We start from the raw sequence: 19,176 nt of genomic DNA, 5'->3' as shown, positions 1-19,176 counted from the left end.
TTTTTAAAAGTTAATAAAAAATGTTATATGAAAAGTAAAATAGTACCACAATGAAAAGAAATAAAGAAAACTATAAAAATATGGATATAACAAATATGAAGAATAACGAAATAATTTTATAACAATAAATAAAAAATAAATTGTACCGAATATATAATATCAAAAAGAAATCATGTAATACATAAAAATATTATGCCGATTAACATTACGGTTGAAATATTATGTGTTTCAATTCCAAGTTAATTATAATGCAAAATCATTAATAATTAAAATAATTTATTGAATGTTATAATCAATAAGTCGTTGTAGTATAGTGGTAAGTATTCCCGCCTGTCACGCGGGTGACCCGGGTTCGATCCCCGGCAACGGCGTATTTTTTTATTCCTTGTTTTTTTAATAATATTTATCTCTTTTGACTATTTCGCTATCCATTCCGCAGCGATTCCTTCTTCCCTTCCTCCCCAAGCATAACATAGCTTCCTCGATTCTTCGTTCTAGGGTTTGAAAAGATGAACATTTGTGGTTGTTGGGTTTCATCAATGAAATTGCCCTTCCTCGGGTGGCGCTTTTCAAGGCCTTTTACCTCTCTCTGTTCTTCTTCTTTTTCGCCACGCATTATGACCATTCAAAGTTGTTCTTCTCCTTCTTCTTCAGCCTCCTTATCAACGTCAGAGTCGAAAGAGATGAAGAAGGAAGCTTCACCTTGGTTAATTGTTGGCCTCGGCAATCCAGGCAAAAAGTACGCTGCCACCCGCCACAATGTATGTCACTCACTATTTAAATTTAATTAGTAGCTGAAGCTGAAGAGATATCTATGAGATGGTCATCTATCTGACCTTCTTTTATATTTTTCAGGTGGGCTTTGAGATGGTTGATACCATAGCTGAAGCTGAAGGGATATCTATGACCACTGTTTCCTTCAAATCCTTATTTGGAAAAGGTTATATTAGATTAGACAAAACCCTTTCTCTAATATTTCTGTCTAGTTAATTTGGGATGAAATTTTAAAGAGGGATTTCATGGTGAATAATATCCCCCAAATTTGTTTTTTTAACTAAACCCCAAAGGCATTGTTTGACTCAGGTAGTCCACCTTACCTATTGGGATAAGGTTTCTGTTATTGTTGATAAGTCTGAAAGAAGTTTCATGCCAGACCTGAATCTGTCATTGTTCTAATTAATGTTTTGGCCATGTTATGGCTTTCACATAAATAATTAAAATATTGCATACAGCCACTGTTCCACATAATTTCAGTTCAGGTTTCAGAGTGTTGGTGATAAAAGCAAAAAGATAAAATTTAAGTTTTTTGTATGTTCCCATTTATGACAAATTGTTTTCCAATTGCAGGTTTTATAGGTGATGTACCAGTCATACTTGCAAAACCACAGACTTATATGAATTCAAGTGGTGAATCTGTAAGTCTGCTATCTGGATAATATTCAAATCTTATGTAAGCAATAGTATTTTATTGTATCTATAATGACTCATGTTTATTCTTATGACATCAATTCTTTTTTTTGATTTAAAGATTCATGCCTTTATGTTAAGTTTGTACTAATTTTTAATGGTGTATTATAGTCATGTATACAATGATTTTTTTTTTTCTTAAATCTACTATGTCTCCATGTCCATGTCCTCGTCATAACATATCTATATTCCATGTTGTATATTCACTTCCCAAGAATCTACCATAATAAATATTTTATTTTGATTATGATTGGCTGGCGTTTGAATCTATTTTGAAGGTTGGGGCCATAGTTTCATATTACAAGATTCCACTGAAGCAAGTACTTGTGGTATAATATCTATGCTATGACTACTTTGTTCTTTATATTTGCAAGTGACGAAAGAAAAGTAGAAGGATGATTTGCTTGAGTATTCAATTAATAATTTTCTTTTCAGATCTTTGACGACTTGGATTTGCCTTTTGCTAAATTGCGGCTTCTACCAAAGGGTGGACATGGAGGTCACAATGGGTAATTAATTTTCTTTGTTTGTGTTCTCTTTTTGCTATGAAACATGTCGACTTGGTTTGGCTCCTTATTTGAGTTTTATAAATCAACATGTCCACTGGCGTGCAAGTTTCTTCATATTTCTGAAATTTGAAATGCCATATTTGTCTTCCTTTATCTCATCCACAATGTGAGTCAGGGAAATGCTCAACTTGAAGAATACTTTGCTACACAGTCATTTTCTTTCCTATCAACTGTCAAGGCAAAAGATTATTGGTGGTTGTGGGATTGTAGGTTTGCATGCCTTATCAATGCTGGGGAGCCTAATTATTTTTATTATGATAATTTACACTGGGTGATATTATATTTATTCAGCTTGTTTCTTTCAAAGCAGAAGAGAAATGAAGTATTACTGTTTTTCTTTTTCTTGCTATTTGGCAGAATGAAGAGTGTTATTAATCACTTCAAAGGGAATTCTGGTTTTCCCCGTTTAAGAATTGGTACGCTCATATCATTTCCATTACTAAAATATCCATTCATATTACAATAATTTATAATACTATTTGTCATTTTATTGCTGATTAGGCATTGGACGACCTCCTGGGAAAATGGACCCTGTAGCTTTTGTTCTTCGCACCTTCACTAAACATGAAAGGGAAGAGGTATGTATCTGTTTTTTTTTTCTTTAATTTTTTAAAGGTGCAAACTGACAAACTGGCCCTCGGCACATGGAAGTTCTAAATGTTGATAAAAATGTCTTTCAGTTGAATTTTACATTACAAGATGGATTAGAAGCTGTGCGGATTCTTTTGCTTGAGGGATTTGATAAAAGTGCAACATTTGTTAATAGTGCCAAAAAGATAGAGCAAACAGGTTGAGGAATTGCTTGCCTTAGAATATCCCTTTGGCAAGTACAAACAAACAGGATCGTATAGCAAGGAGATACAACTTAGAGTAAACTCGTCCAAAGCTCTGTTTTTTAATTTGATAGGGCTATGTTTGAGCAAGTATTCATCCATTCTTTCAGAAAGCAGTTTCAGCACAATGAATTCGAACCTGATGCCTGGAATCTTCAGGTACTCGTACGTTTACATACTGTGGTGTTTGATCAATTTTGAGCACTTCCAGCACCTTGAATTATAATATTATATAATGTGAGTTGATAGCTCACACGGCACTCAACGACGGTTTTTAATTCTTTATCACCATGTACTATGTACTAGAAGTTCATCACTATGTATTCATACAAGAGTTGCTCTGGCTTGATGTCATGAATCTGTCCATCACATTTCCTTTCCCCATTCTTTGGCTCGGCTAGGCTTCTTGTACACTAAATAACAGTTTTTTGGCTGTTTTCTCAACGATCTGTAATTTTTAACCAAAGTTATTGTGTATAATATACCTACTTATCTTTCTATAAAATTTGCTATTAGCATTCTCTCCAACGCTATTTATTTCTAGGTGAAATTTATGTTAGGCTCACGAAGTAGGATCCGCTGAATATAGCATGGAATGGAACTCACATAATTTAGTGTCCTAGCAAAGCCATTTAAGGAAAAAAAATGAGAATTTTTTTTATTGAAATATATAAAATTATGTTGTTGATAACTTTTTTTTGTCTTTCTATGATTTCCACCATAAATATTTTTTTCTTTTTAGTTCTTTAAGCAATGCTATAAGAGTACCGGTTAGCAGAGTCTTTCTACTTCACTCAATTATAAGATATTACTAACATTACCAGTATTATTGAATGCCTAAAATTAATTATATCATATTATTGTTGTTAGAGTAAAAGTATTGATAAAAGTTATTAAAAAATAATAGCATATAATAGAATTAAATATTTTTCAACGTTTAATTTATTTATTTAAAAGTATGTGTTCATGAACTTGATGCATTTAGGATAATAATTAAGAATAAAAATATTAAAGAAAATAGTACTAAGAGAGAATACAATTAAATAAATACTAGTATGAACTATACCCTCTTGAAAATATTTTTTCAATTATTACTTTATTTCTAATTTACAAAAAAAAAAATTAATGTATCTACAGATTAGTAAATGCCAATATCAAATTCCTTTATTCTCAAACTGTTAATTGAAATCTAAAATTAGTTACTCTTTGTTTTAATGATTGCGTAGTTTCAATTTTCAATTCACCATTTTGGAAATTATTCTTGTAAGAAGAGTGACAGTCATGCATTTTATAATAGTCATTCTAGCATTTGATTAAAATTTATTCAAAACTATAAAATTATAGATGAGATTCATTATTAAAAAAAAAAACTCAAACAATATATTATTCAAAGAGTCATTCATAATTGTTGACTACAATTAAAAGATTTTTATTATATTTTAGAAAATGTATAATCATATTCATTTCTCATAATTACTAAGAGTGAATTGATTAGTTTCAAATTAATTAATGATCTCAAATTTGAGTTTCAAGGGTTCAACTATATTAAATATTTAGAAGGAAATTTTTTTTTATAACATAGTTTTACTTAATTTGAACAATATTTTCTTCTAGGGAAAATACTTGTGTTTATATGGAAGAAAAAAAAACTCATCCCTCAAAGGGAAGAGTATAATTTTAAAACAAATATTCTAACCATTTACTTTGATTATAAAATTAATAAACAAAATGTTTTGGAAAAAGTAGTGTTTTTCAGATTTTATTATAAAAAATATTTTTCTTTTAAAAAACCACTTTTAAAATTTTCAATATATTTATTTAAGCATTTTAAAAATTAGAATAAGAATTTTGTAATTTTTTCAAAAACCTACTTTCTAAATAAAGTCGTAAGCATAATTATATTTTAAAAATCATAATCATATAAAAAAAATCTTGTAACTTTTACTTCACATATCTAATCTAAATTCATACATGGGCCATGTTTGATTGTTTCCGACAGATCTGAAGGGCCCAACAGAAATCCCAAAACGCGGCATCAACGGGAAACTCGAAATGAAAAAGCCCTTTTTCACCCCTTCCCAACGCACGTTTCGTTCTCTTCTCTCTTCTCTGCTCGTTGGATTTCAAACTCACATTCTCTCCCCTAGTCATGTATGGCGATGGTGAGTGTTCACTGTGGCCTCTCTTTTCTAACAAAATTGCAATTTTATTTTGTTGGTAATTGGCAGACAAAGCATCAGCAATAGTGATAGACCTGGGTTCGCACACTTGCAAAGCCGGTTACACTGGCTAAGATGCTCCCAAGGCCGTCTTTCCCTCTGTAAGTGACATACATTGTTACATACAGTGGTTGTTTATAGCTTTGTTATTATTTTGCATGTGTTTATTTATTTAGGTTGTTGGTGCAATTGATCAAATGGACATTGATGGAACTGCTGATGTTGATCAGAACTCAGGAGCTGACAAAAACAAGGGAAAATGCAAACTTAATGTAGGGTCTCAGTCACTAGGATACCGCAGAGACTATATGGAGGTAACACTTCAAAATATCTATCTATCTATCTGCTTGCTTAGGCTTTTAACTATTCTCATTTGTTTTGATGCTCATCAGGTGCTGTCACCATTGAAGAATGGAGTTGTTGTTGACTGGAATATTGTAGACAACATATGGGATCATGCTTTGAGGTTGGTTGTTTCTGATTACTTAATCTGGCTATAATAGGATCATCATTTTCTTGATATAGCATATGCGGTTGTCAATTGCTAAGGTTCCTACTTCTTAGGAAGCTCGTGATGGTTCTTTTTTATATGCAGTGGTCCCAAAAATTAGTCAACTATTGTATAGAGAGTAAAAAGAGAATACTGATGTGGTTGAGCTATCCTGTTGTTTATGTTAGGACATATGTTTATACAAATCTCACTTTATGTTTACAAATTCGTGTTGTATGTATTTCCATTCTTGTGTCAAATTTTGTTCTCTTACAAATTTCTGCTAATTTATTTATCTCTGTCTATGCTTTATGCTACTATTCACTATCACTAGTTTTCAGGGAATGCCTCCTAGTTGATCCTAAAGAGCGTCCAATGCTACTTGCCGAACCATGTTCCAACACTCAAGAACAGAGAGAATTCTGTCAACAGTAAACCCCCAACTGCCCCTCTCATTTAAGTTTTTGGGTTTTAGGCTTTTTGCTGTATACACTATTATATTATTTCATGTTTGTTTAGTAATAAAGTTTGGTTCAAATGCATCAGGGCAGCAGAACTTATGTTTGAAAAATATAAAGTACCAGCGTTGTTTTTGGCAAAGAATGCTGTAAGTTGTATGATCTTTACTGCTCTGTCCATATTTTTTGTAATAAAAATGTATTTTATATTGTTGGCATGAAACCATGAATTTGTGAACTAGTTCATGAAGGAGTATTTTATATTGTTGGCATGAAACCATAAAAATGTATCTTTACTGCTCTGTCCATATTTTTTTTAACAAAACAAATAGTGATAAAAATGTATTTTATATTGTTGGCATGAAACCATGAATTTGTGAACTAGTTCATGAAGGAGTATTTCTTGGCACCAGGTTCTCACATCTTTTGCATCAGGGTGTGCTACCTCATTAGTTATTGATAGGTACGAGTCTTTGAAGTTGTTGACAAACAGTTTGGTTCTGTGTTGATATTAATGTGCAGTACAATTGCCAAATTGCCTACTCATGAATGTGGTTTGGTAGATACTGCAATACATTTGTCTTCCTTTCCTTTCCAGCATGCAACTAAATGTCTGTTGTCACTTTACTTTTTAATATTTCATTTATTGATTGTAATTGATAATGCCGCATTACAATACTACATTTCTGACGAGTAGTTTTGTTCATTATTTCAAAACTCAGTGGTGGTGGATCAACTACTGATGTACCAGTACTGGATGGTTATGTTCTTCAAAAGGTATTGCTTGCTGTCCTGTTAAAAAGAAATCATACATTAGACGACTTGGTCCATTTTTTAAGCATGCTTATTAAATTTAGTTTGTTATCTTGAGACTCTAATTTTAGTACTTTGTATGCACTATTCTTCCAAAACATGCTTCTTCATTAAAAATTATCACTAGTGGGTTATGGTTTCAAGTAAGTCAATGATATATTTCTTAAAGATATTTAATATGATATGTGATAAATTATCTGATCTTTCTTTGCAAAAAATATAACATACTCTAATACAGGGCCCTTTTTGAGTAAGGAAGAACTCCATAGAAAATTGGGAAGAGGAAGGGAAATAGGAATCTAAACTGAATTCATTCATTTTCTACTTTTCATAGAACAATACAAGGGATATATAGCTGCATGATGTAATAACAGAATCCTAACAAACTCAATTCTAGAACCTACCTCTCATATTATCTATATCTATTATTATTAAAAGACAACACTATTAATACTCTATTGGGCCTAACATAAGAATTGGGTCAAAACATACTCCTTCTGGTCCTTATTATAAGACATAGTTTAAAAGGAATTGATGGTCCTTTTTATAATGCACTTTAGAATTCTTATGAAGCATTTAATCTTTTTTCCATTAGTTGCCCTTATTAAATACTCTATGTATTTGTACTTTTTATTGATAGTGGTGTATAATACTCTTGGACCTTTATATTTTCACATCATCCATAACAAGTTAATGATTATTAATAAGGACATAGTTGGGACAATGAGTAACATTTTTTAAAAACTCAATAAAATCAACTGAATTAATTACTTTATTGGTCTACGTGATTGATGTCTAAAGTGCCTTATAATAAGGACTATTAAATTGTGTAATAAAGAGTAAGTAGTAACTATAAAATTTGTGGAAAGTACTAATGTAAATTGGTAACTTTGACACATTGGTGTGCAAGTTCCATTTAGTTTCCTGGGTGACTCCATATCAATATTAATATATCTATATATGTCTGTGGTTGATGTCTTACATTCTCTTTCCTTGATATATAATTTAGAAGTATTTGTGTTATATTGTATTTGTAGCCTTGTATTTTGTCATTAAGGTTTATTCAAGTTTCCTGTGTCTGCTTATGTCTTTATTTATGTCTACAATAGGCTGTGATAAATTCACCAATGATGTTTTTACCTTCCTGGTTACATTGAAGTTCATTATTATCAGATTCTATACATGACATGATATCCATTATGATTACTTTTCCATGGCAGAGAAAGCATATTCTAACATTCCTATGACTCCATACGAGCTTCCTGATGGCCAGTAAGTCCATCGTTACTTGTATTGAAATACTGAGGATTTGTTGAATTATTTGAATGGTCTTCTAATCTTCTTCCATTCTTGTCTCTGTTATGTTCTGTGTATCTACAATCTTTGTTTATTTTACCCAATGCATTGCAACTTAAGATGACGCATTATGATTTTTACATGATTTTGTTTATACATCAAGGAGATAGTGCCCTCTTAATCATGGTGGTAACTCTATGCAGTGTTTGGATAAGGGGGAGTATACTGGCTTCTCTTGGCTCCTTCCAGTAGATGTGGTTCTCCAAGTCCGAGTAAGTGCTAATTCATTGCAAAAAAACTCAGTTATTCAAGTTCATTCACCTTAATGAATTTTTTAACACAAAGCTATTTCACTGTGCTATGAATAGGTATGAAGAGCAAGGTGCTTCTTATATCCAAAGAAAGTGCCCTTGAGTTTTCTAACGGATGTGAATACGTGTTTATTTTCTTACCATTATTGGGAGCCCGGCAGTTTCAGGAAGTCCAATGTTGAGCACTAAATTAGTGCCCTTGTCATCAATGACCTGTTTCGAATTCATGCTATTCTCTTCAGTGTTTTACTAGGCGGTTATAACTATTGTCTAGATTGATATTGACAGCTTATTTATCTGCTGTCGAGGTTGATGTAACATTATAACTATACTGTAACTGGCACAAGCTCATTTTCTTTTTCTGCATCACATTGCATGACTGCATCCCCCTCCCATATAGTGTAATGAAGTCTAAGTTAAATTCCTGTTGAAGTCTGTATAGTGGATAGCTAGCTATTGCCGTTGCTGCACCCCATTGTGCTTATTGATGCCAATACAGTTAATGCTCGAGGCATTAGTGACACTTTAACTAAGCTAAATGACGTTGTACCTTAATTTGGTTGAGGCAAATGTATATGTTACAAGTTACAGCGTGAAAAGGCGTAGATTAATGATTCGATTTGTGTTGTACTAAATTAAAACATTTCAGAAAAAGAATAAAAAAATTAATTTCATGGCATTGTAATTTGGTATGATATTTATTTTTTAATAAATTGAAAAACATAATAAAAATGGTGGCTTGATTACAAAAATACATCTTTTGTTTGCCACGAGAGAAGAAAACAGTGAGAAAGAAAATGAAAGTAAAAAATATGAATAAAAAGAAAAGGAAAATAAAGAGGAATAATCAAACTAGAAACTCTTTTGAATATAGTAATCAAACATATACGCACTGGGAGAATGAAAAGAAAGATATATCAATTTTAATTCAACGATTCAAGTCGGAAAATCGAATGTAATTAAAGTTGGAATTATCCTGCAAACTAGAGGAAGGAAAGTCAGAAAACGCACCTAGTAGTAGGAAGATTGGAGGAGAGGAATTATTATTAAATCATATGCAATGTGATCCTTTCACGTTAAATTCTCCAATAATTACGTTATTTTTGTTATAACAATTTCATATCATATGTATCTGTGACATTTTTACTTGTCTCTCTTGTTACTTATACCATTATATAAATACGATACTTAGCGTAAAAAAAGAAGGTAATACTTCTTTTATAATTTCATTTGATTTCTACTTTTATTAAATCATTATACCCTTCAACCAATTTTAAAATTATCTACTAACTAAAACTATCCATTACTTTCTAACATTCTCTTCCTATTTCATTTTATTTTTATTTTATAAAAATGTAAAAAGGCATACTCTCTTTTCCCTAGTATGCAATAATTATCTTTTCCTTTTTTACTACATTGAATATATTTAGACAAAGAATCATATATATTCATATTGAACATTTTAAAATAGAAAGACTGAATTAAACAAATTAAAAAAATTAGAAGGTTTAAAATCAGTAATTTAACTTAAGTTTATTTATCTTTCTTTTTTTTATCCCCTTAACTAAACAAGAAAGAATTCATAAAATAAAATATAAAATATATTTAATTACAACTTTGTGATTTTTGAAGCCTATTATTATCAATATCAACTTTTTAAGATAAATAATAGATAATATATTTAAAGAGAGAAAAGGAAAAAAGAAACGGTTGAAATGAAAGGGGAAGAAAGAGTGAAAGGCATTGGGATGAGATAACGAATTGTGGCGCTAAACTAAATTGGTTCGTTCAAAGTAAAGAGAAGAGAAGAGAGTAATGGCTTGCAACAGTTTCTCTTGGCTCATGCTTTCATCCACCAACGCCAAACGCGTTCCCTTGTTCTTCGTCCCAACCTCAACCTGCTTCAAATTCGATGTTCCTGTTGCTTCCCAAATCCAATGGCATACCCGCAGCAGAAACATCCCCCAAATCAAACGCCATTGGGTCGAAGCTTCTGATCAATCGCTCGCGTCTCAAGGTTGTTAATTTTCTTCTATCTATATATATCTTCTCAAATTGAAGTAGAATCAATTGTTATAGTATTATGTTCCAGAAAGATTCAGCGTGGCGTCGTACAACATACTGGGGGACAGAAATGCTTCTCAACACTCGGATTTATACGTAAACGTTCCTTCTCGTTACATCAACTGGGGCCGTCGCAAGAGGGTTATTTGTGATGAACTCTTTGGATGGGACCCTGATATTATCTGCTTACAAGTAAACCTTTCACCTTTCTTGCCTCTCTTCTCATTTCTTTGACACTGATATTTAATAGAAAATTCAATCATGCTTTCAATTTAGCCCTTAAGTTTAAAAAGTTCTATTTTGATTTTTTGAAGTGTATCTATTAGACCAAGTTAGTGTTTTTTTTTTTTTTTTTTTGTCAATTTAGAATTTACCACATTAACTTGCTCAACTTAGTGACATGTGACAAACTGTGTGAGAGATGTCTTGTCAGATGAACGTTTGTCATGTCAGCCAAAGTTAGCTTCGTTAGTGCAAAAAATTGAGAGACGAACTAATTTGGTTTAACCGAGATGGACCAAAGAAAACATTTTAAACTTAGGGCTCCAAAGTAAAGCCAAAAAATAAGATAGAGAACAAGAGTGTATTTTGGCCTATTAATAATCTTTGTTAGACTTGATCTCAAATACTAACTTGAAATATTCGAAATGATATTGTCAGGAGGTGGACAAGTATTTCGAACTCTCAGACATTATGGTTAAAGCAGGATATGCAGGATCTTATAAGGTGTATTTTCATTTCCTTTCTGAATTTCTGATTACTACTTTGGTTTTGAGTTTTGACTGACTGATATGTTCTTGATCAACTTTTGGTTCATTAAAAATAAAATGAAATGAAATAAATATATTAGATGATTGGATCTGCACCATTAATCATTAAACATGCTGAAGTCTCTCTACTGTGAAATTTGTCATTATCCTGTGCATAGTAGTACTAGACTACCATGTATAGGTGTTATTATTGAGAACTTAATGAATTGTGTAAATGGAATTGTAGAGACGCACTGGAGATGCAGCTGACGGTTGTGCAATGTTTTGGAAAGCTGATAAGTAATCTATTGATTGCCCAATTTGCTTGTTTGGTAAAAATTGATGGATAATCCATTCACTTTGATTACTTTTTCACTCTCTTTGTTTGTTTGTAAGGTTCCGGTTACTAGAAGGAGAGAGCATTCAATTTAAGGACATTGGCCTTCGTGATAATGTTGCCCAACTTTCAGTTTTTGAGGTATCAGTTCTTTGATGTCGGCTTATTTCTTTTAATGTTCTTACAATGGTTGGTCCTTCCTTTTTAGTGTTTTGATACTCTACTCATGTTCCTGTATTCTAATATTTTCAATTAACAAGAATTTCTTGGACCTCTTGTGTGGTTGCATCAGAAACCCCATCAGACACAATTGAAAATAATCAACATTGAACATTCCATTAGGGCATGAGATACAAGGTTTCCATCCGAATAGATGTTTACTCAGGATAGTGGGATTGGTGAATGTCTCTAGGGTCTGGACTATTGATGATTTATTATTTTGTAGCATGATTTTTAAAGAGTAACGAAGTTTCAAGTACAGCAAAATCTCTTGTATGGTTGATATGTTTGATTATCGGCATAATCGTGGGAATATTTTATTAAACATACCAGTCTTTGCAAAAGTGGGTGCTATGGCACCGGGATACTGCCTGTTCCTAGCACTTTTCCCACCACCCCTTGCTTTTATAATGTGTTATCTTACATTAGTTTGAACACAAGCAGCGGCTATCCTCTATTGTCCTAGTTTTTTATTTATTCAGGTTATCCTTTTTTATTGTGTCCTAGTGTTATTATTGTAAATATTTTCCTCTTATATATTCGATTGAAAATATTGTCCTATTATATATTCAATTAGTCATCCTTTGCATTTCTAACTTCATCCTGTACAGGCAGATGTGTGAATCTGACTCAAGAAGAATGTTAGTTGGTAACATCCACGTACTTTACAACCCAAACAGGGGAGAAGTTAAGTTAGGTCAAGTAAGTGTTTTATTCCATCCCCCTCCCCCCACCCAAAGAAAATGTTCGTTAACGGTCTTTCCTCTATTTTAGCTAACTATCTTTCAGAAATTAACATCTATGCAGGGTTTCTTTATTAAATTCAAAAACATATCAAGAAGCCATGTTTAATATGACATATGTGTTGGATCAAGTGATCTCGGAATAATTAAGAAGGGGAGTTAAATTAATTATTAATATGTCTTGACTAATTAAAAAATTTATCATTCTTAATATTATTAGATTCAATTAGACTTTACTACTAAGTTATGAGAAAGTAAAGAACAGAAACAATAACTTAGACAAAAGTAAAGCGAAAATAAAAAGTACACACCGGAAAAGTAAGGAGGGTAGAAAAGAAGAAAACAAACACAAGTTTTTATATTGGTTCGGCAACAACCCTTGCCTACATCCAGTCCCCAAGCAACCACCGGTTCTTGAGATTTCCAATAACCTTGTAAAATCCTTTACAAGTAAAGATCCACAAGGAATGTACCCTCTCTTGTTCTCTTTGTACAACCAAGTGGATGTACGCTTCACTTGATCTGATCCACAAGACTCTTGTTCTCAGTATTACAACCCAAGTAGATGTACGCTTTACTTGTACCACAAAGGATGTACGCTCTGTTAGACAAGTGGCCTCAGATATCTTAAGAAGGGGGGGGGGGTTGAATTAAGATATTCCAAACTTTTCTCCTAATTAAAAATCTATCTTACTTTTTACTTAAGTTATGAATTCCCTTAATGACAATCTTCTTAAATATTAATTCAAATGAAGCAACTTGAATATAAATATAAAGCAATAATAAATAAAGGAGATTAAGGGAAGAGAAAATGCAAACTCAGTTTTATACTGGTTCGGCCACACCCTTGTGCCTACGTCCAGTCCCCAAGCAACCCGCTTGAGAGTTCCACTAACTTGTAAATTCCTTTTACAAGTTCTAAACACACAAGGACAACCCTTCCTTTGTGTTTAGAGATTCTTTACAACAAGAGACTCACAGTCTCTTAATCCCTTAGAGAATGAGAAGAAGAAGAGGAACAAATCTCTCTAGAAAGAGATGGATTTTACAAATTGAGCACTCAATTAATTCCTTAATGAATTGCAATTGAATTGGCCAAGGAATTCTTAAGAGGATAAAATGAAATTGCTCTTTGAGAGGATAAACACTTTGTTGTTCTGAAAATCTCTTAGCAATTTCGTGTTTAAGTCACATATATATAGACCATTGGTGGTCATGAGTAAAGCCTTTGAAAAGTTGTGACTCTTGAAATTATTTTTCTGAAATTCCTGTCTGGTAATCGATTACAGTAATTGTGTAATCGATTACAGCTTTTAAAATTTGAATTAAAACGTTTACTAACTGCTGGTAATCGATTACCAATATTGTGTAATCGATTACAGCTTTTAAAATTTCGAATTCAAATTTTTATAGCTGTTATAAAATGTATTTGGCCACTGGTAATCGATTACATCCTCTGGTAATCGATTACCAGAGAGTAAAACCTTTGAAAAACACTTTTTATTTTAAATCACTTGGCCAAACCTTTGCTAATTCAATTAGGAATTCCCTTCCTAATATTCTAGTGATCATCTTGATGTTGTGCCTTGTAATCTTGAAGTATTGTCTTGAATTTTAATCTTGAAAAGCCCATTTGCATCAATTGCAACACATTATCATGATCATCATCAAAACATCAAAGCCAATTGCATCTACACGCTCCAATGTGTTAAGACAAAGAATTCTTAGACGGTTAGTCCCTTGAATCTTTATAAAGGGAAACAAAAGATATCTCAGATAGTTAGTCTTTTGAAATCCTTTGTTCATAGGGAAAAAGAAGAATCAAAAGAATTCTCAGGCGATTAGTCCTTTAAATTCTTTTGGCAAGAGGGAGAAGAAAGAATCAAAAGAATTTTCAGGCGATTAGTCCTTTGAATTCTTTTGATAAGAGGGAGAAGGAAGAAAAGATAGCATACTTTTGTTTTCTGCAGAATTTCCACTTACAGAAAAACAAAGTTTTGAAACCGAAGTTTAGAAAGTTTTTTGGCAAGAGTTTTTGCAAAGAAAAACAATGGGCAATGGTTAGAAAAGATTTGAAAGAGATATGTGTTTTTTGGATGCTTGTAATATACGTGCCAAGGTCTTGCTTTTATAGACTCTTCATGTCTGGTCAAAAAATCATTGAAAGAGTTATGACTTTTGAGAAAATTATGTTAAGAGTTATAACTCTTAACTTTTTCTTCAAAACTATTTACTGGTAATCGATTACCACAATGGTATACGATTACACAATGTATTTTATGAAAAGTTGTGACTCTTCACAATTGGATTTGAATTCCAACGTTCAGATTCACTTGTAATCAATTATTAATATAGTGTAATTGATTACACTATTTGAAAATTATTTTAGAACGTTACAAATTATTTGAAAACATTTTAAAAACCAATCTGGTCACTGGTAATCGATTACTGCTAACTGGTAATCGATTACCAGAGAGTAATCACTCTGGTAACTTTAGAAAATATGAGAAAATTCTTTTGTAAAACAAAACTGTGTTATTTGATTTTTGAAAAAAAATCTTTTTATACTTATCTTGATGCTTTTCTTGAAGTTCTTGTACATCTTGAGTCTTCTCTTGAATCTTCACTTTAATCTTGAATCTTGATTGAACGACTCTTTGATTCATGATACTTGCTTGACTCTTGATTCTTGACTTGAGTCTTTGACATCATCAAAATAAACTTGAAAAGCATTGCTTCCACAATATGTTTCTTGATATAATTTATTAGAGTAATAGAGTAGAATTACTCCTTTCTTTTATTTCAGTTTAGTATAATTAGCCTTTATGGTTAACTCAACTAAGCTTGGGTTAGTTGACAGTTGTAATAACAGCTGTGTACAGTTGTCCTAGCTCCAGCATATATACTAGAGTTGTAACGGTTTTTGAGTTGGGTTGAATATTATCATCTTCCTCATTTTTTCTGTTTAGAAGTTTTTCTCTCTTTCATTTATAGAATATGGTGTCAAACAGTAATTGCTCACATACTGTTTGCATGTGGTGTTTTATGTCATCTTTCCATAATTCCTTCCTCTCTCTTTTTTTCCATTAATTTATGGTCAATTCTCTTCTCAGTTGGCCAATTTTTCATCTAGTAATAAACACTAGCAGATCAGTTGAGATAACTACTCATGCCTCATTCATATAGAACTTTATGTTATCTAGGAAATACAATTGACTAGATATTTCACCTTATTTTTCAACAGTCAAGTCAAATTTGTTTTGCTTGAACTAGCTATTATCGTGATAATTGAAATTTAAATATTTAATATTTCAGATTCGTTTTCTCTCATCAAGAGCACAGTACCTCTCAGAGAAATGGGGTAATACTCCCGTTGTGCTAGCTGGGGATTTTAATAGTACTCCTCAGGTGCCATACTCCAGAAAACAGATAGAAGCTTGTCCCTTACTTCTTGTTCTTCATTTTTTACATTGATTTCTATTTATTATTGTTCACCAACAGAGTGGAATATACAAGTTCTTGTCATCATCTGAGGTGATTTACTTTGAAATCATTATATCACATTCACATTATCTTAGTTTTGCAATTTCATTCTATACTGGACATGATAATAAGATTGTTCATGCTATGAATATAAGCAAGCAGTTTATGTTGAAGATGCTCACTTGAAGCTGAGTGTGGTTTGCAATTGCAGCTTAATATCATGCTATATGACAGAAAGGAATTATCTGGACAGAAACGCTGCCGTCCTGCTCAAGTTTTAGGCGAGAATAAAGAAACAGTTGGTCCAATTGTCGCACTAGATGGGTACTTTTCCATTTCTTTTTGGTGAATAGGAGCCAATTTTGATAAATTTTTCAAGAAGCACTTATAGAAGAAAATAGAGTGAGTTAAGGAGGTAAAACAAATCAAACTTCTGACACAAGTTAAAATCAACATGTGCAACTCAACTTTTTTATAAGCTTCCTCATCTAACTTTACCATGAATACCTAAGAGTTCAGCATTCTTGCCTTAAAAATGTCTAAACAATAGAGTTTTACAATTGAAAATCTCCCATAAGCTATAAGCTAATCTAAACTAGGCCTAATTATATATTATAAGCTACAATTTAGGTATGCATGTGTAGTTTATATAGTAGAGAATTATTGTTTGATATCAGTCATCACAAACTTAAGCTGACAGGGTATATGTGTGTAATGACCCTTTGAATGGATCTAGGATAGGTTTTGATACCATCTTAGAATGTAGGTTTGAATCTAATTCAATCCCAAAAGCTAGCTCATAGGATGAGGGTTGTCCCTCACTTAAATACTCCATCCTGGCCATATCTCTAGGCAATGTATGAGATTCATTTTCATGGAAAATTTAGTTGTTATAAATTTTAACATTTTATGACCTTTTTCTCTTGGGGGATTTTGATATTTTATGACCTTCAATTGTGCCCTCACTTTTTCCTCTTCTGCTGATTGCAACTTATGATATTAATTAAAGAATGTGTGTTTCTTGAAATTGCTTGTGCTATTCAGTTTTATCCCAGTATGATGCTCTCAACCTACTGTTTCCAGCTTGTTTAAGTGCTGGACAGATGAAGAGGTAAAACTAGCAACTGGAGATTCCGAGCGTCATTTGGCTGTGCATCCATTGAAGCTGAATAGTTCGTATGCAACAATTAATGTACCTAGTCATTCTTTTGCAACCTATTATTACTATGTATGATTTCCATATTTAATCCCCCTGGCCCATGCCAACAGAGTAGTAAAATTGTAAAGCTTTTCAGGGTTCAACTAGTACACGGGGATTCAATGGTGAACCCTTGGCCACTTCCTATCACTCAAAATTTCTTGGCACTGTAGATTACTTATGGTAACCAATGTCTTTCCTAAGCTCTGCCAAATATTTTGGTTGATAAAAATATGATGGTTGTGGCCTTATTGGTTGCAATTAGCAAATTATAAGATTGACTTTACTTGATGCAGGTACTCAGATGGTATTGTACCTACAAGAGTTCTTGATACTGTTTCAATAAGTGATCTCCTAAGGGCAGGTGGCCTCCCATGCAAGGTACTCCTGCTTGGCTTTTGCTGCTTAATGTCCAGCTTAAGTTAAAATTCTTCAAGCACATTAAATTGCCTAAGTGAATAAGTATAAACTAGGAGGGGATTGTGGAGGTTTCCAGATTGTAATAATGGAGAAGTAACATTGTTAATAAATGTACGGTTTAAGATTTTTGGGGTGCCCAGAGGTTGACCTATAATTTAGAGGCGCACAGAAATTTATCTTTGTTGGTTGTCAACCCACCTACCTGCATCCCACAAAACAATAGATCAGGATTGAAGGTTGAATCTTTAAGCTGCTGTTTGGAATCGGACAAATAAAATGATGATGTCTTGACTTTAGGATAGGATATGGATGGGCTTTTTCAACATTTATTGATGCTTTCACGTTGGTCATTCTTTATGGATTGGGACTCAACATTTTTCTGAATACATGTTTCATTTAGGAGCATTACGATCATTGGTTTTGTAGAGGTGCTTTTGAATTGAAATAGGAGTAATTGATCTTAGCACTTCTCTAGGATCATTTTGTCCAACTACATTGTCTACAATGCACCTTTTCACCTTGGATTCAAATGTCTAAACGTAATTTTTCCGAATCTAACCGGTATTTTCCTTGATCAATAGAAAGTGGGAAGCGACCATTTGGCCTTGGTTTCTGAATTTTCTTTCTCAGTTACCAACAATGAACCTACAGACATAGTGGCAGCAGCAGCATCACCTATAGTAGATATTGGAGAGCCTAACAATCAGCGGTCATAAGAAAACAGCTCAGCATTTGTGTTTGGAAACAGATGTTTGCTTTCTTTGTGTATTTGTCCTATAGTTTAAATTATTTACTTAGCTTAGCACAAATTTTTCGACACAGGTTGTAATTTAGATCAAGGTTGAAGTTAAGTTGTAAGAATTTCTCAATGTACCATAAGAAGTTATAAATTCGAAGCGTAAGGGAAAATCTTATTAAAAATTGAATTACTGCATTATTGGTCACGGTGAGTTCCTTTGGCATGTGTTTCCTGATTTATCTTTTATAGTTATCGACATCCCATAAGAAAATAACTATGACTTATAAAATAATTCTCTTAAAACTACCGAGCTAAATTTTAATGGGTTGATGTATGAGCAAAAGGTAGAACTTACCTAGTGCAGAAACTATCGGAGGTGAATTTTTAAAATATTTTAATTTTTATGTTAAAAATATTATAATATTTAATCGAGACTTTTAAATAATATAAATAAGTCATATAATATTTAATAATAAAAATTATCATAATTTTTAAAGGTGTCAAAATTTGGTAATATTTAATTAAGATTTTTTATGACTTATAAAAAAAATTAGTATTTTTTAAAGGAGTTTTCTAGTATTTTAAACATACAAATTTGCATGAATAATTTTTGTAGGATAAATTTTGTATGGCATTTTTGAAGATTAATTTTTAATATCACATTCATCTAATAATTTCACCTAAACTTTGAGACTTTTCTACTTCTCATTTTTCTTTTTCCTTTTTTACGTTGTCGAACTTTTTTTCATCCATCACACATAATTTTCT

The 19,176-nt window shown here is 32.2% G+C and overlaps 3 protein-coding genes and 1 non-coding gene across 8 annotated transcripts; all 4 read left to right on the top strand.

The window, feature by feature from the left end:
* The first annotated feature begins 299 nt into the window (after positions 1-299).
* TRNAD-GUC lies at positions 300-371 on the top strand. The gene has a single exon. It is a non-coding gene; the product is annotated as a tRNA-Asp (tRNA).
* Positions 372-405: 34 nt separating this feature from the next.
* Positions 406-3,392, top strand: LOC114413605 (peptidyl-tRNA hydrolase, mitochondrial-like). The gene is made up of 8 exons (XM_028378093.1): positions 406-761; positions 856-940; positions 1,348-1,415; positions 1,746-1,796; positions 1,903-1,976; positions 2,394-2,452; positions 2,538-2,614; positions 2,717-3,392. The coding sequence occupies exons 1-8, from the start codon at positions 510-512 to the stop codon at positions 2,828-2,830; spliced, it is 780 nt and encodes a 259-aa protein (XP_028233894.1). The 5' UTR covers positions 406-509; the 3' UTR covers positions 2,831-3,392.
* A 1,479-nt stretch (positions 3,393-4,871) lies between these two features.
* On the top strand, positions 4,872-9,052 carry LOC114413604 (actin-related protein 4-like). 4 transcript variants are annotated; one of them, XR_003666948.1, is made up of 10 exons: positions 4,872-5,189; positions 5,265-5,402; positions 5,481-5,554; positions 5,920-6,009; positions 6,125-6,185; positions 6,450-6,499; positions 6,759-6,813; positions 8,070-8,121; positions 8,349-8,417; positions 8,514-9,052. XR_003666948.1 is itself a non-coding variant. In XM_028378091.1 (10 exons), the coding sequence occupies exons 3-10, from the start codon at positions 5,286-5,288 to the stop codon at positions 8,517-8,519; spliced, it is 522 nt and encodes a 173-aa protein (XP_028233892.1). In that variant the 5' UTR covers positions 4,872-5,031; positions 5,098-5,189; positions 5,265-5,285; the 3' UTR covers positions 8,520-9,052. The 4 variants fall into 4 exon arrangements, 3 of the variants coding, with proteins under 3 accessions (XP_028233892.1, XP_028233893.1, XP_028233891.1); XM_028378091.1 differs by lacking the exon at positions 8,070-8,121 and having other exon boundaries at positions 4,872-5,031; positions 5,098-5,189; XM_028378092.1 differs by lacking the exon at positions 8,070-8,121 and having other exon boundaries at positions 5,319-5,402.
* Positions 9,053-10,167: 1,115 nt separating this feature from the next.
* LOC114413603 (carbon catabolite repressor protein 4 homolog 3-like) lies at positions 10,168-18,613 on the top strand. Of its 2 annotated transcripts, none has more exons than XR_003666947.1 (13): positions 10,168-10,473; positions 10,549-10,712; positions 11,181-11,246; positions 11,517-11,569; positions 11,666-11,747; positions 12,441-12,527; positions 15,884-15,976; positions 16,070-16,102; positions 16,263-16,375; positions 17,135-17,227; positions 17,347-17,432; positions 17,546-17,630; positions 18,251-18,307. XR_003666947.1 is itself a non-coding variant. In XM_028378089.1 (13 exons), the coding sequence occupies exons 1-13, from the start codon at positions 10,272-10,274 to the stop codon at positions 18,383-18,385; spliced, it is 1,308 nt and encodes a 435-aa protein (XP_028233890.1). In that variant the 5' UTR covers positions 10,170-10,271; the 3' UTR covers positions 18,386-18,613. The 2 variants fall into 2 exon arrangements, 1 of the variants encoding a protein (XP_028233890.1); XM_028378089.1 differs by having other exon boundaries at positions 10,170-10,473; positions 17,135-17,243; positions 18,251-18,613.
* The last annotated feature ends 563 nt before the right edge of the window (positions 18,614-19,176 follow it).

This window comes from Glycine soja, chromosome 5 (assembly GCF_004193775.1).
Source record: "Glycine soja cultivar W05 chromosome 5, ASM419377v2, whole genome shotgun sequence".
Classification (NCBI taxonomy): Eukaryota; Viridiplantae; Streptophyta; class Magnoliopsida; order Fabales; family Fabaceae; genus Glycine; species Glycine soja.
Note: the sequence above shows the minus strand (reverse complement) of the source record. Positions and strands in the feature narration are given on the sequence as shown.